The sequence below is a fragment of the Nyctereutes procyonoides genome, unplaced genomic scaffold (assembly GCF_905146905.1).
Source record: "Nyctereutes procyonoides isolate TBG_1078 unplaced genomic scaffold, NYPRO_anot_genome, whole genome shotgun sequence".
Classification (NCBI taxonomy): Eukaryota; Metazoa; Chordata; class Mammalia; order Carnivora; family Canidae; genus Nyctereutes; species Nyctereutes procyonoides.
Window position 1 is genome coordinate 22,898,508 of NW_026575020.1, and position 12,724 is coordinate 22,911,231.

The following is a 12,724-nucleotide window of genomic DNA, read 5'->3' on the forward strand; positions in this document are numbered from 1 at the left end:
TCCCTGTTTTTTTTTTTTTTAAGATTTTATTTATTTATTCATGAGAGACACAGAGAGAAAGAGAGAGAGGGAGAGAGAGAGAGGCAGAGACATAGGCAAAAGGAGAAGCAGGCTCCATGCAGGGAGCCTGACGTGGGACTTGATCCTGAGTCTCCAGGATCACGCCCTGGGCTGAAGGCAGAGCTGAACCACTGAGCCACCTGGGCTGCCCTCTCCCTGGTTTTTTAAAAAAGGTTTTAAAAACGTACACAATTAACTTCATTTTTATTCAACAACATTTACTTGCCAGGTGCTGTGTATGTTAGGGCCTAATTTTTAAGGACCCCATAGGTGAGTAATGAACCTAAACATTTTGAGTACAGCCCCCATCCCTTTTCTTTTTAAATTTTGTCTGGGGTTTATTTCATAGAAGTACCCTAGTAACTATACAGAGACTAGTTAATTACTTATATTAGGGTCTCTCTTTTTCGCTCTGATTTAAGGAATTCCTTCATTTACTACACACACACTATTATAACTTATTGTCAAAAGGAGAAAAAATTATTTCCATGATCCTCTCACTTCTTTTTTTTTTTTTTTTTAAGATTTTATTTATTTATCCGAGAGAGAGGGGTGGGGCACACAGGCAGAGGGAGAAGCAGGCTCCATGCAGGGAGCCCAATGTGGTACTTGATCCTGGGTCTCCAGGGATCACACCCTGGGCTAAAGGCGGCACTAAACCACTGAGCCATCCATGCTACCTGATCCTGTCACTTCAGCCAAACTGTTCCCATTTTTTCCCTCTGTATTTCTTTGTACTCCTTGAGCATCGACCTCTTTTGTTTTTATATGGTTGTGAACATTTCTGGAAAACAATTTTGTATTCTGCTTTTTTAACTTTAGTATTAGAGGGATCCTGGGGCGGCCCTGGGTGGCTCAGTGGTTTAGTGCTGTCTTCAGCCCAGGGTGTGATCCTGGAGACTTGGGATCGAGTCCCACGTCAGGCTCCCTGCATGGAGCCTGCTTCTCCCTCTGCCTGTGTCTCTGCCTCTCTCTCTCTCTTTGTCTCTCTCATGAATAAATAAATAAAATCTTAAAAAAAAAAAAGTATTAGAGGGATCCTGGATGGCTTAGCAGTTGAGCATCTGCCTTTGGCTCAGAGCGTGATCCTGGGCCCAGGGATTGAGTCCCACTTCGGGCTCCCTGCGAGGAACCTGCTTCTCTCTCTGCCTATGTCTCTGCCTCTCTCTCTCTCTGTGTTTCTCATGAATAAATAAATAATATCTTTAAAAAATAAATTTAGTATTAGAGAATAAATAGAAAAATTTCTAAATTTCTCTGTTAACTGTTGAAATTCTGTGCTTTGTGGATCCTCTTGGACTTCAAGCACTCTAGATAAAGTTAGCAAAAGGGTTAGAGTAGTAAATGTGATGTGTCATTATGAAACTAATATGACAATATCTACAAAGTAAAGTATGTGTTTATTTTGATTCAACTTTTTGGCTTTTGTTAGAATTTTCCTGTTAAGTGAGAGTGAATTATGTGTTTATATTCTTAAAAAAAAAAAAAGTTGTATCTGTGTAGACAACTGGTTTGTTTTCAAAATATGTGTGACCTGTAAAGATTTCTCTATCATATCTCACAGAACAGCAGCTGTTAATCTGGGCTCTGTGGACCTGAGGTCAGTGTTTCTCAAAGTATGGGCTACAAAATCACGGTGTGCTTGCGAAACATGAGAACTTCATCCATACACTCCAGCCCTCCTCAGAGGATCTAGATCAGTAGGTCTGGGATGGAGCCCTGCAGTCTAAATTATATCAGGCAGCCTACATGATTCTTCTGCAAACCAAGTTTCAGAATTACTGCTGCAGGCAAACCATGGTTGAGATATGAAAGAATTTGTAACTTCAGAAATTAAATTAATTTTTTAAAGATATGTATTTTTCATTTTACTGGAAAGAGAGGGTTTGTAAGTCTCTCATTGAGATTTGCAAAGAGGAACAGGACTCAAAAAAGATTAAAATAGGGATCCCTGGGTGGCGCAGCGGTTTGGCGCCTGCCTTTGGCCCAGGGCGGGATCCTGGAATCCCCGGATCGAATCCCACGTCAGGCTCCCGGTGCATGGAGCCTGCTTCTCCCTCTGCCTGTGTCTCTGCCTCTCTCTCTCTCTCTCTCTGTATGACTATCATAAAAAAAAAAAATTAAAAAAAAATTAAAATATTGTCTAAGAAGTATGGTTTTGTGAACATTTTCTGCCTTCTATGAGCCTCTTTGAATTTTAAATAAATTCCTAGCTTTCTTTTAGCATAATGAGGGCATTTTATCCACTAGGTGATTCTTTTTTTTTTTTTTCTTTTTTTCTTTTTTTGGTATTATGGCTTTCTATGACTTTTTTTTTTTTTTTTTTAAGAGAGTAGTGCGGAGTAGCAGGGGGTAGGGAGAAGGAGAGATAGACTCTCAAACAGACTTCACACTCAGTATGAGTCCAGCATAGGGCTGGGCTCAATATCATGACCCTGAGATCATGACCCAAGCTGAAAGTAAGAGTGAAATGCTCAGTCGACTAAGCCACCAGGCACCCCTGTATTATGGCTTTCTAATTTACCATATACTGCTTTTATCAAGATGAATTTTAATCCCCTCTTAATTTTAATTAGAAAAATGTTTTTGTACTGAAACCTGTTGCTAAGAACTACTTTTTTTTTTTTTTTTGATGTATTTTTTTTAATGGAGTTCAATTTGCCAGCATATAGCATAACACCCAGTGCTCATCCTGGCCAAGAACTACTTTATGCAGATAATAATACTTTCTGACATTTTTTTTTAAATTGGGAACAACAATGTGCCACTTATTTTACCAAGTATAATACATAGATTATTTAATCTTCACAGCAACTCCATAAAGTAAGCATATTCATATGACAAGTAAGGAAATTGAGGTGTGGAGTGCTTACTTAACATGACCAAATTGATGTAGTTTGTGAGTGATGGAACCAGGGTTTGAGCCCATTCTGTATATCTGAAGGCCAGTACTATGCATTTCTGCAAATTTGTGCAAATGAATCTCATTCCATTTATCAACAAATGGAAGATGATTGTTGTGTAGTGCCTTGAGATTTTGGGTGATGCCCATGAATTAGCCTTTTCTAGGATTCTTATTCTGAGTTTTTATGTTCTTCCTTTTCAGATCAAAGAGAGTGCATCACAGACAAGAGATGTCCTCAAACAGCATTTTAATGATTTAAAGGGAACTCTTGGGAAGCTCCTGGATGAGCGATTGGTAACCCTTTTGCAAGAGGTGGATACCATTGAACAGGAAACCATTAAACCTCTAGATGACTGCCAGAAGCTCATAGAGCATGGAGTTAATACTGCAGAGGACTTAGTCCAAGAAGGTGGGAGTCCAAGGAGCCTATTAAGTGTGGCACATTCAGATTGGCACTTTGCTGATTTCTCAGGGTACCAGGCGGTCTTCTTGGCATCTGTGGAATACTTAGAAAGTTCCTACCTCAGGATAGATAGGATAATAGATATACAGTGAGATATCTCAGGATGAGTGCAATTAAAGTGTTAATTATAATGATTTACAAAACCAGCGGTAAATGGTTTTTCTCAAATAGTTTTATGATAGTATCTTAATTCACTTGTAACACAGTGATTTCGAGGTCCTTATGAGTTTCTTCAAATATTTTTCCGAGTGTCCATAGAATTTAATTCCATTGTTAGTTTTAGAAGCTTAAAAACTGGTTGTAGTGGTTATATACTTGTCTGCAGCCAATTATTGTGCTTAAAGCATGCCCAGATCTTGCTTTGCTATCTTCCTGTCTTCACATCCACCTTCCTCCCTTCACATAGATCTTTGTCAAGTACATTAAATAAAAAGGTAACGATTGTGCCCTTTGGGATTCACAGCACAGTAAGAGGCATACATGCTGAGAGAGTTCTAAGACCTACAGGGGCACAGAAGGAGAAGCACTTAACTGTGGGGTAGTATAGGATAGCTCTCTGTAGGAGGAGTTCCACAGAGGCTTGAAGGAATTCATTAAGCAGAAGAAAAGAAAGTAACAGCATGATTTGAAGCAGTAGTGGAAGTAACATCACGAGTGAAGTGAATGGCTTATCAAGGGTCTATTGAAGTATTTTAGGCAGCAAAGTTACACAATCAGATTTGCATTAAAGAAAAACACGATGTTGCCTGCAGTTTGGATACTATATTTGAGGTCATAAGACTAGAGGTAAAAAAGGTCAATTAGGGGGCAGCCCCTGTGGCTCAGCGTTTTAGCGCCATCTTTGGTCCAGGGTGTGATCCTGGGGACCCGGGATTGAGTCCCACATCGGGCTCCCTGCATGGAGCCTACTTCTCCCTCTGCCTGTGTCTCTGCCTCTCTCTTTCTGTGCCTCTCATGAATAAATAAATAAAATCTTAAAAAAAAAAAAAAAGGCCAATTAGGAAGTTCTAGCACTCCAGACAGGAAATAATGAATGCAGTGACAGGTGGAGATGAAGTGGAGCTGATTTGAAGACTTCTCAGAGATAAAATTATTGATTATTTTACCTACCAATAAGTATTAGTTATTGGTCATTGCTTGGAGATAGATTGAAGAATAAAGGGAGGAATTTAGGAAGACAAAAACCAGCCTAATTTTGGATGACCAGGTGAGTTGTGCTGTCTTACTGACATTGGAAACAAAGAAGGATGGGCTTCAGTGGGTAGTTAGGCCTTCAGTTTGGGGCATGTTGAGTGTGAGGTGCTCAGGATGCCCCGAAGGAGTTGGGAATGTGGCATGTGGCTTAGGAGAGAGATCAGTATGTCAGTATGTCAAATGATGGTGTACATATCATGTCTGAATCCATGGGAGTAAGGAAATCTTCCAAAGCTAATGGGAGAAGAGAGGGTGGCAGAAGATGCTGGCATTTATTTATTTATTTTAAATATTTTATTTATTTATTCATGAGAACAGAGAGAGAGACATAGACAGAGGGAGAAGCAGGCTCCTTCTGGGGAGCCCAATGTGCAACTCGATCCCAGGACCCCAGGATCACACCCTGAGCCAAAGGCAGACACTCAACCGCTGAGCCATCCAAGTGCCCTGGATGCCAGCATTTAAAGGACAAGTAAGGAAAAAGCCAGAGAAGGAGACTGAAATACCACTACCCTTCTGCATTAAGTGGTATGAGTGGCATGGGATAAAAAGGGTGCATGGCTCACAAGTCTGTTGCTCTAACTGGAAATTCATTCCCTTTTATTTAGTCCCATTTAGAATGTGGTATGGTGTTATCTTTACATGCTAATTACATTTTGTCTTCTCTTCAGTGAGAACTGCTTATTTGCCACTGACCCTAACAGTGCCTTTGAGAGAATTCTTTTTAGTGGGACCACAGAATGTCTTTCCCTAGAGGCTTTGCATTTGGAAACAAACGCAGAAACAGTTCACAGGTCAGGAGTGTACACCCATCACCCTGAGGACTGAGAAATGTTTTTATTTTAGAAAATAAATCCTTTGAGGCACAAACTTGTTTGTTACAGCATCTGATGCTTAAAATTTCTTATACTTTTTTTTTTTTTTGTAATTTCAGTCTCTTTCCTACATCCCAAGGGATAAAAACTTATTTATGGAATTTTGAGGACTTCGAGGCAGTGTTCAATATTCCTATTTTCCTTTTGGTGAAGAGAATATCATGTTATGTGGTCCCAAAAAACTTGAATTACTCCAGGGCATAACAAATGGTATAAGTGATGCCTTTGGCTCAGATCATGATCCCAGGGTCCTGGGATCAAACCCCACATTGGGCTCCCTGCTCAGAGGGAGTCTGCTTCTCTTTCTCTCCTTCCCCCCATTCTCTCTCTCTTTCTCAAATAAATAAATAAAATCTAAAATCTTAAAAAAAAAAAAAGCCCTATTTTTCTGTCAGGGTAATATCTGTACCAGCTCCTGTTGGGTTTCTGTAAATAAAGATTCTGTAGGAAAGATGGAAAAAAGTACATGGACCTTCTTCTTTGTATAAAATTGGTCAACAAACTAGATTTCTTTGTATAGAGCAGAATCTTTTGTCTCTGGTAAAATGTTACCATTATGTACCCCCTTTCCTTGTGAGCTTCACAATAGAGTCACTTCTAAAATAGTTTCTGCTTTTACTTTTTGGGAAGTTGACTGTGGAATCACTTAAGAATTGTTTGCAAGAAAACCAGTGACCCACGTAGACATGGGTTATAATGATTACTTTATAATGTGACCATTTTTGCTGTATTTGTTCTCTCATTCCTGATTGTAGGGGAGATTGCCATTCTTGGTGGCATAGGAGAACAGAATGAAAAACTGTGGAACTTTACCAAAAAGGCCTCACACATTCAGTTGGACAGGTAAAGGAGTTAGCACCTTTCAGGTTTAGTTTTAAACATTTAAACTGCCTGCTTCCCCTCCCCCGCTTTAAGATTCTGAGTTAATGAGATAGAGAATATGTATTTCAAGGTTCACTGCCCAATAACAGTATTAGTGGTATGAAATAGTTGTGCTTATATTTTTTGGTATAGTATGACTGTAGATTTTCTTCAATTCTAACATGTAAAAGAATTGTTTAATTTTAGAAATTCTGACTATACGGGAACTGAGCACACCAGATCTTTTGGTATAAACTAGACAGTGGTGATCCTACCAATTTTCTCTTTTCTTACTTATGTTTATTTGGAAAGAGAGTCTTTATGTAATGTTTTACAAAGCCCCTACTGGCATTAGCATTATTTCTTGGGGGCTTCAGCATCATTATAGTATGTGACTGATCTAAGCTATGCTTCATATTTTTAACACTCAATTAAAAGTCTCATAAACACATGAACTTTGTTTCCTCAGCTTACCAGAAGTGCCTTTACTGGTTGATGTGCCTTGTTTGTCTGCTCAGTTGGATGACTCAATTCTGAACATAGTGAAAGACCACATTTTCAAGCATGGAACAGTAGCATCTCGCCCACCAGTACAGATAGAAGAACTAATAGAGAAACCTGGAGGCATCATTGTTCGATGGTGTAAGGTGCGTAATTAAGAATTGTAGAAATGGCTTCAATATGATGCATTCGAGATCTGAGGGCCTTTTAGACTTTCTTATTAACTATCTTTGAACGTTTTCTTCTCTTCACAAACAAAAGTCCCTCTTCCTTTACGATTAAAGTTACAGGGAACTTGAATGAAGGTAGGTCTTCCAGTTTGATATAAATAATTCTAAAAAATACCTTTAAAAATCTCTGTATCACAGCAGTATTTCCCATCACAGATTTCCTAGACTTCACTATTAGTGAGTTGAAGATCTCTTCCATTTCTGTTTATTACAAAAGTCAAAAGATAATAGCAAATACTGGGTGTCTGATATTTTCTGTTCCACACTGAACTGATAATTCTGAAATAAAATCCTAAACTGTGGTTTCTTTACATTCTCAGCATTGCTGAGAATTTTCTGTATTAAATCATGTTATGTAAATAAGTTACCATATTATAGATAGAAACCATATCCAAATGAGTCATAAGTGTCTTGGCTATTGACAAATACATCATTCAGAGTGGATGCTCAGCTTCCAGAAATGATTGATTTTTCTTAAATGGACTTTTTAAAAAGATGTTATTTATTCATTCATGAGAGATATATATATAGAGAGAGGCAGAGACAGGGAGAGGGAGAAGCAGGCTGCCCTCATGGAGCCTGATGTGGGACTTGATCCTGGACGCTGGGATCATGCCCTGAGCCAAAGGCAGACACTCATCAACCGAGCCACCCAGGCATCCCTTTAAATGGACTTTTAAAAAAAGATTTTATTTATTCATTTCAAAGGGAGCATGACTGCGCTTGAGAAAGAGCATGAGGGTAGTCCCGGTGGCGCAGTGGTTAAACGCTGCCTGCAGCCCGGGGTTTGATCCTGGGGACCCTGGATCAAGTCCCACGTCGGGCTCCCTGCATGGAGCCTGCTTCTCCCTCTGCCTGTGCCTCTGCCCCTCTCTCTGTGTGTGTCTCTATGAATAAATAAATAAAATCTTAAAAAAAAAAAAAAAAGAAAGAGCATGAGCAGAGGAGAGGGGCATAGAGAGAGGGAAAAGCCGACTCCTCACTGGGCAGGGAGCCCCATGCAGAGCTCGATTCCAGGACTCTGGGAACATGACCTGAACCAAAGGCAGATGTTGAGCTGACTGAGCCACCCACGTGCCCCTAAATGATTTTTCTTTTTAAAGATTTATTTATTTATTTTAGAGAGAGAGAAAGGGGAGGGGCTGAGGGCGAAGGAAAGAGAAGCTCAAGCAGGCTCTCTGCCGAGCATGGAAGCCAACATGGGGCTGGATCTCATGACCCTGAGATCAGACTTGAGCTGAAACCAAGTCGGATGCTTAACGAAATGAGCCACCCAGGGGCCCCTTAAGTGGATTGTTTTTACTGAAGGCTTGTTTTTGTTGTTGTTGTTTTTAATATTTTATTTATTTATTTATTCATGAGAGACACAGAGAGAGAGAGAGGCAGAGACATAGGCAGAGAGAGAAGCAGAGAAGCAGGCTCCATGCAGGGAGCCTGATGTGGGATTCGATCCAGGGACTCCAGGATCACATCCTGGGCTGAAGGCAGGTGCTAATGAGCCACCCAGGGATCCCTGAAGGCTTGTTATAGAAGAAAGAAGTAGAGATGTTTGTGTTGGTTCAAAACAAAGACTTACCATTTTTTTGTTGTTTTTTTAAAGATTTATTTATTTATTCATTCAGAGAGAATGAGAGAGAGGCAGAGACACAGGCAGAGGGAGAAGCAGGCCCCACGCAGGAAGCCTGATTCGGGACTCGATCTCGGGTCTCCAGGATCACACCCCAGGCTACAGGCGGCACCAAACCGCTGTGCCACCAGGGCTGCCCAAGACTTATCATTTTTATTCTTTTGCCTGTCAGTGGGCCTAGAGTTCCAGTTTTTTTGCTATAAACATTATTATGCATGTTCCCTTGTTTACACATATAAGATTTTTTTTTCTCAGGTATATACCCAGTAAAATTATGAGGTCTTAGAGTATTGGATTTATACTCTACTAGAAATACCAAATTCTTTTTTTTGTACCAGTGTTTCCTTGTACCAGCAGTGTATGAGTTCTGGTACTCTGCATCCTGACCAATGTTTGGCATTGTCAGACTTTACATTTTTGCCAATAGGGTATCTCATTTTGGTTTCAGGTTGCATTGTCTATATTACAAATTTCGTTGACTATTTCTATGTATTTTTGTTTTTTTTTAAATGTATTTTTTTAATTTTTATTTATTTATGATAGTCACAGAGAGAGAAAGAGAGAGAGGCAGAGACATAGGCAGAGGGAGAAGCAGGCTCCATGCACCGGGAGCCCGACGTGGGGTTCGATCCCGGGTCTCCAGGATCGCGCCCTGGGCCAAAGGCAGGCGCCAAACCGCTGCGCCACCCAGGGATCCCTCTATGTATTTTTGGTTGCTTATATCTCTAATTCTATAGGATGCTTATTTTTTTTTTATTTTTTTTTTTTTTTAGGATGCTTATTTGTGCCTTTTGTTTATTCTCTTATTGGGTGGTTTCTCGCCTGTTAAGTTTTAGGGGAGTCTTTTATATGTTTTGTGTATTAATTATCTTGGTTTTGTGAATGATGTAGTTAGTTGTGGGATTCCTATCTTTATATTTTGAATATTTTATCTTTGGCATTATTGTGTAGAAAATGTGCCATATCAGAGCACCTGGGTGGCTCAGTTTGTTGAGTCTGTTTGGAGATTCTCCCTCTGTCCCTCTCCCTTTGCCCTCCCTGCTCAATCTCTCTCCTCTTTTTAGAATGAATAAACAAATCTTAAAAAAAAAAAAAAAAAAGGAAGAAAGAAAGAAAAAGAAAACATGGCATTTCTTCAAAGGAAACAGAGTTCTACAAACCAGAGTAGGAAGTATAGAACACATGGTTCAGTAAAGAAATAAAGGGAAAAGTTATGGCATAATTCTTTTGTCCTTCCTGAGAGTAGCCCATAATCAGCACGTGGGCTTCTCTGCTTGGCCTCAGAGTTCTTAAGCCATGATGCTGAGAGAAATCATTCATTTCCTGGTTTTTACCTAACAAAGCCTTTCTCCTTAGGTGGATGACGACTTTACAGCCCAGGATTACAGGCTCCAGTTCCGCAAATGCACTTCAAATCATTTTGAAGACGTATACGTAGGCTCTGAAACTGAGTTCATTGTGTTGCACATAGACCCCAACGTTGATTATCAGTTCAGAGTTTGCGCCCGAGGAGATGGCCGACAGGAGTGGAGTCCTTGGAGTGTCCCCCAGATGGGTCACTCCACATTGGTGCCTCATGGTATGCTGTTGTCCTCTCACTCCTGAAGCATAACTATGTCTCAGAATGCTTGTGCCTGTGCTCAGGGCAGCGCACTGACAACCATATTTTCTGACAGTAAAACCTGAATTGGTGAGAACGGCATGGAACAGGTCCTATTCAAATTACTTCATGTGGATTTTGAGAAATTTCCATTAGTTCTTATCTCCAGAGTCCAGAAATACTGCCAGGCAGGATTATCAGCATCCCCTAAATCCAAAGATTTTAAATGTTGCATCAGGATACTGATTTTTAACCTTCAATGAGTATCTGGATGGAAGTCTTATGATTTGAAATTGGTCTTTTAAAAAATATTCAGACTCATTCGTTAGTTATTAATCAGGTTTGAATCAGCTCAAACTTTCATGCTACACTCTGATTTTATTAGTTAGGAGATAACGCTCGCTTGATCTTCCAATCTTCCATGCCAGAATTGTGCAGGAATAGACTAACATTTTTTATGATTTTTTTAGGATTAACCAAGATCCCCTGTCACTGAATCTCTTCTTTTATGGAACTTGCCATTACCCCTAAGAGTAGCCTCTTCCACTTCCAACTTTTTTTTTTTTTAGATTTTATTTATTTATTCATTGAGAGAGAGAGAGAGAAAGAATGGCTGGAACACAGGCAGAGGGAGAAGCAGGCTCCATGCAAGGAACCTGATGTGGGACTAGATCCTGGATCTCCAGGATCATACCCCAGGCTGCAGGAGGCGCTAAACCACTGCGCCACCAGGGCTGCCCCCACTTCCAACTTTTATTTAATGTGTCTGTGTTGAAGATACTCCTCAAAAGATTTTAATTTCAATATCTTTGTTTTTTAAAGAGTGGACAGCTGGCTTTGAGGGGTACAGCTTGAGTAGTCGAAGAAATATAGCCCTCCGGAATGATTCTGAGTCCTCGGGTGTGCTCTACTCCAGTGCTCCAACTTATTTCTGTGGGCAGACATTGACATTCAGGCAAGTAGATATTATAGTATCTGTTTAGTATAGTATCTGTCATGCCTTAGGCAGTAAGGTGAAGTGCATAGAACATATATGAGCTTTGGATTGAAAGTACACCTGAGTTTATTTCATCATTTATAGGTAGTGTTATGTTGGTTGGGAAGAGTTCCTCATTTCTCTTTGCTTTGGTTTTCTCATAAGTGTTCATAGAGCTATCATGAAGATGAACTGAGATAAAGTATATAAGATGCCTTGTTTATGCCTGATACGTAGCATGCACTTAATATGTTTATGTCTCTTTTCTTCTTGGAAGATAGAGGTAAGTAGTCTGCCTCTCAAAAGTCACTCTTAAAAAGCAGAGGCCAAGAGTTTTTTTCCTTTGTGAATCGGTGTGAGCAGGTCTCTGAGAGACAACCTTTCAGTGTAAACATACTGAGAATTACATGCATAACATATATAATTCTCTGTAAAATATATCGTTATAGACATATGTGTATACTTCTCTTTAAAATAAAACTGAAAGCAAGGTGTCCTACCACTACCACTAGTCTCTTTTCTATTTCTCTATCCATTTCTTCTTGTATTAGAATAATTTCCTGTTTTCATGTTATCTGAGATGTATTCTCTATGGTCTTGTTTCTGAATAGCTCTTCTTAGAAACCAAAGCCCAGTTTTGATTAGGAAAAGCATGGGAGCAAACTCTTCTCTCATTTTTAGGCCTTGAGATCATCAGATTTTATGGTGAATGCTAGAGTTCCTAGTTCCTATTGTTCTCAATCCCTTGTCATACGAAGTATGGATAGTATTTATCTAAATTAATGTGGCCATGTTCTCCACCAGTTAAGTTGTTTGAACTGTCAGCAGTTCTCAGAATGCACTTTATGCATTCACTTTTTTTATTCATTTTTTTTCGTTTATACTTTGTCTCATTTTTCACATCTCCTCCCACCCCTTATGTTATGAAGAATGACTTAATAACCAGAAAAATACCAACGAAGAGAAGGAGAAATAAAGAGTCTAATACCTGGGACACCTGGGTGGCTCAGTGGTTGAGCGTCTGTCTGCCTTTGGCTTAGGGTGTGATCCCGGGGTCTTGGATCTGGTCCCACATCAGGGTCCTTGCAGGGAACCTGCTTCTCCCTCTGCTTATGTCTGCTTCCCTCTCTCTGTGTCTCTCATGAATAAATAAATAAAATCTTAAAAAAAAAAAAAGAGTCTAATACCTGAAGTCTACCTAGTTATTCCCCAAAGAGGAATTCATGGGTTTTATATGCTTACAAAAACCCTTTTTCTGCTTTTACTGCCACTAGTGAATCTCCTGAGAACAGTGTGCTTCTGTGTAATGATAGGTCTTCCTGAGTTGATATATTTGGGTCAGATATCTCAGACAAGAAGAATGGTAACCATAGTAATAATAATAATTGCAAGCAATAATTAAATAGCATTAATTACGCACGAGGTCCTATTT

General features: G+C 39.7%; 1 protein-coding gene across 1 annotated transcript in view; it reads left to right on the forward strand.

The window, feature by feature from the left end:
- Positions 1-12,724, forward strand: part of CRLF3 (cytokine receptor like factor 3) — a 44,317-nt gene that overhangs the window by 11,179 nt on the left and 20,414 nt on the right. The window contains exons 2-6 of the mRNA XM_055337950.1: positions 3,167-3,374; positions 6,253-6,340; positions 6,828-7,005; positions 10,073-10,295; positions 11,139-11,271. Coding sequence (XP_055193925.1) covers positions 3,167-3,374; positions 6,253-6,340; positions 6,828-7,005; positions 10,073-10,295; positions 11,139-11,271 — 830 coding nt within the window. The remainder of the gene's footprint in view (positions 1-3,166; positions 3,375-6,252; positions 6,341-6,827; positions 7,006-10,072; positions 10,296-11,138; positions 11,272-12,724) is intronic.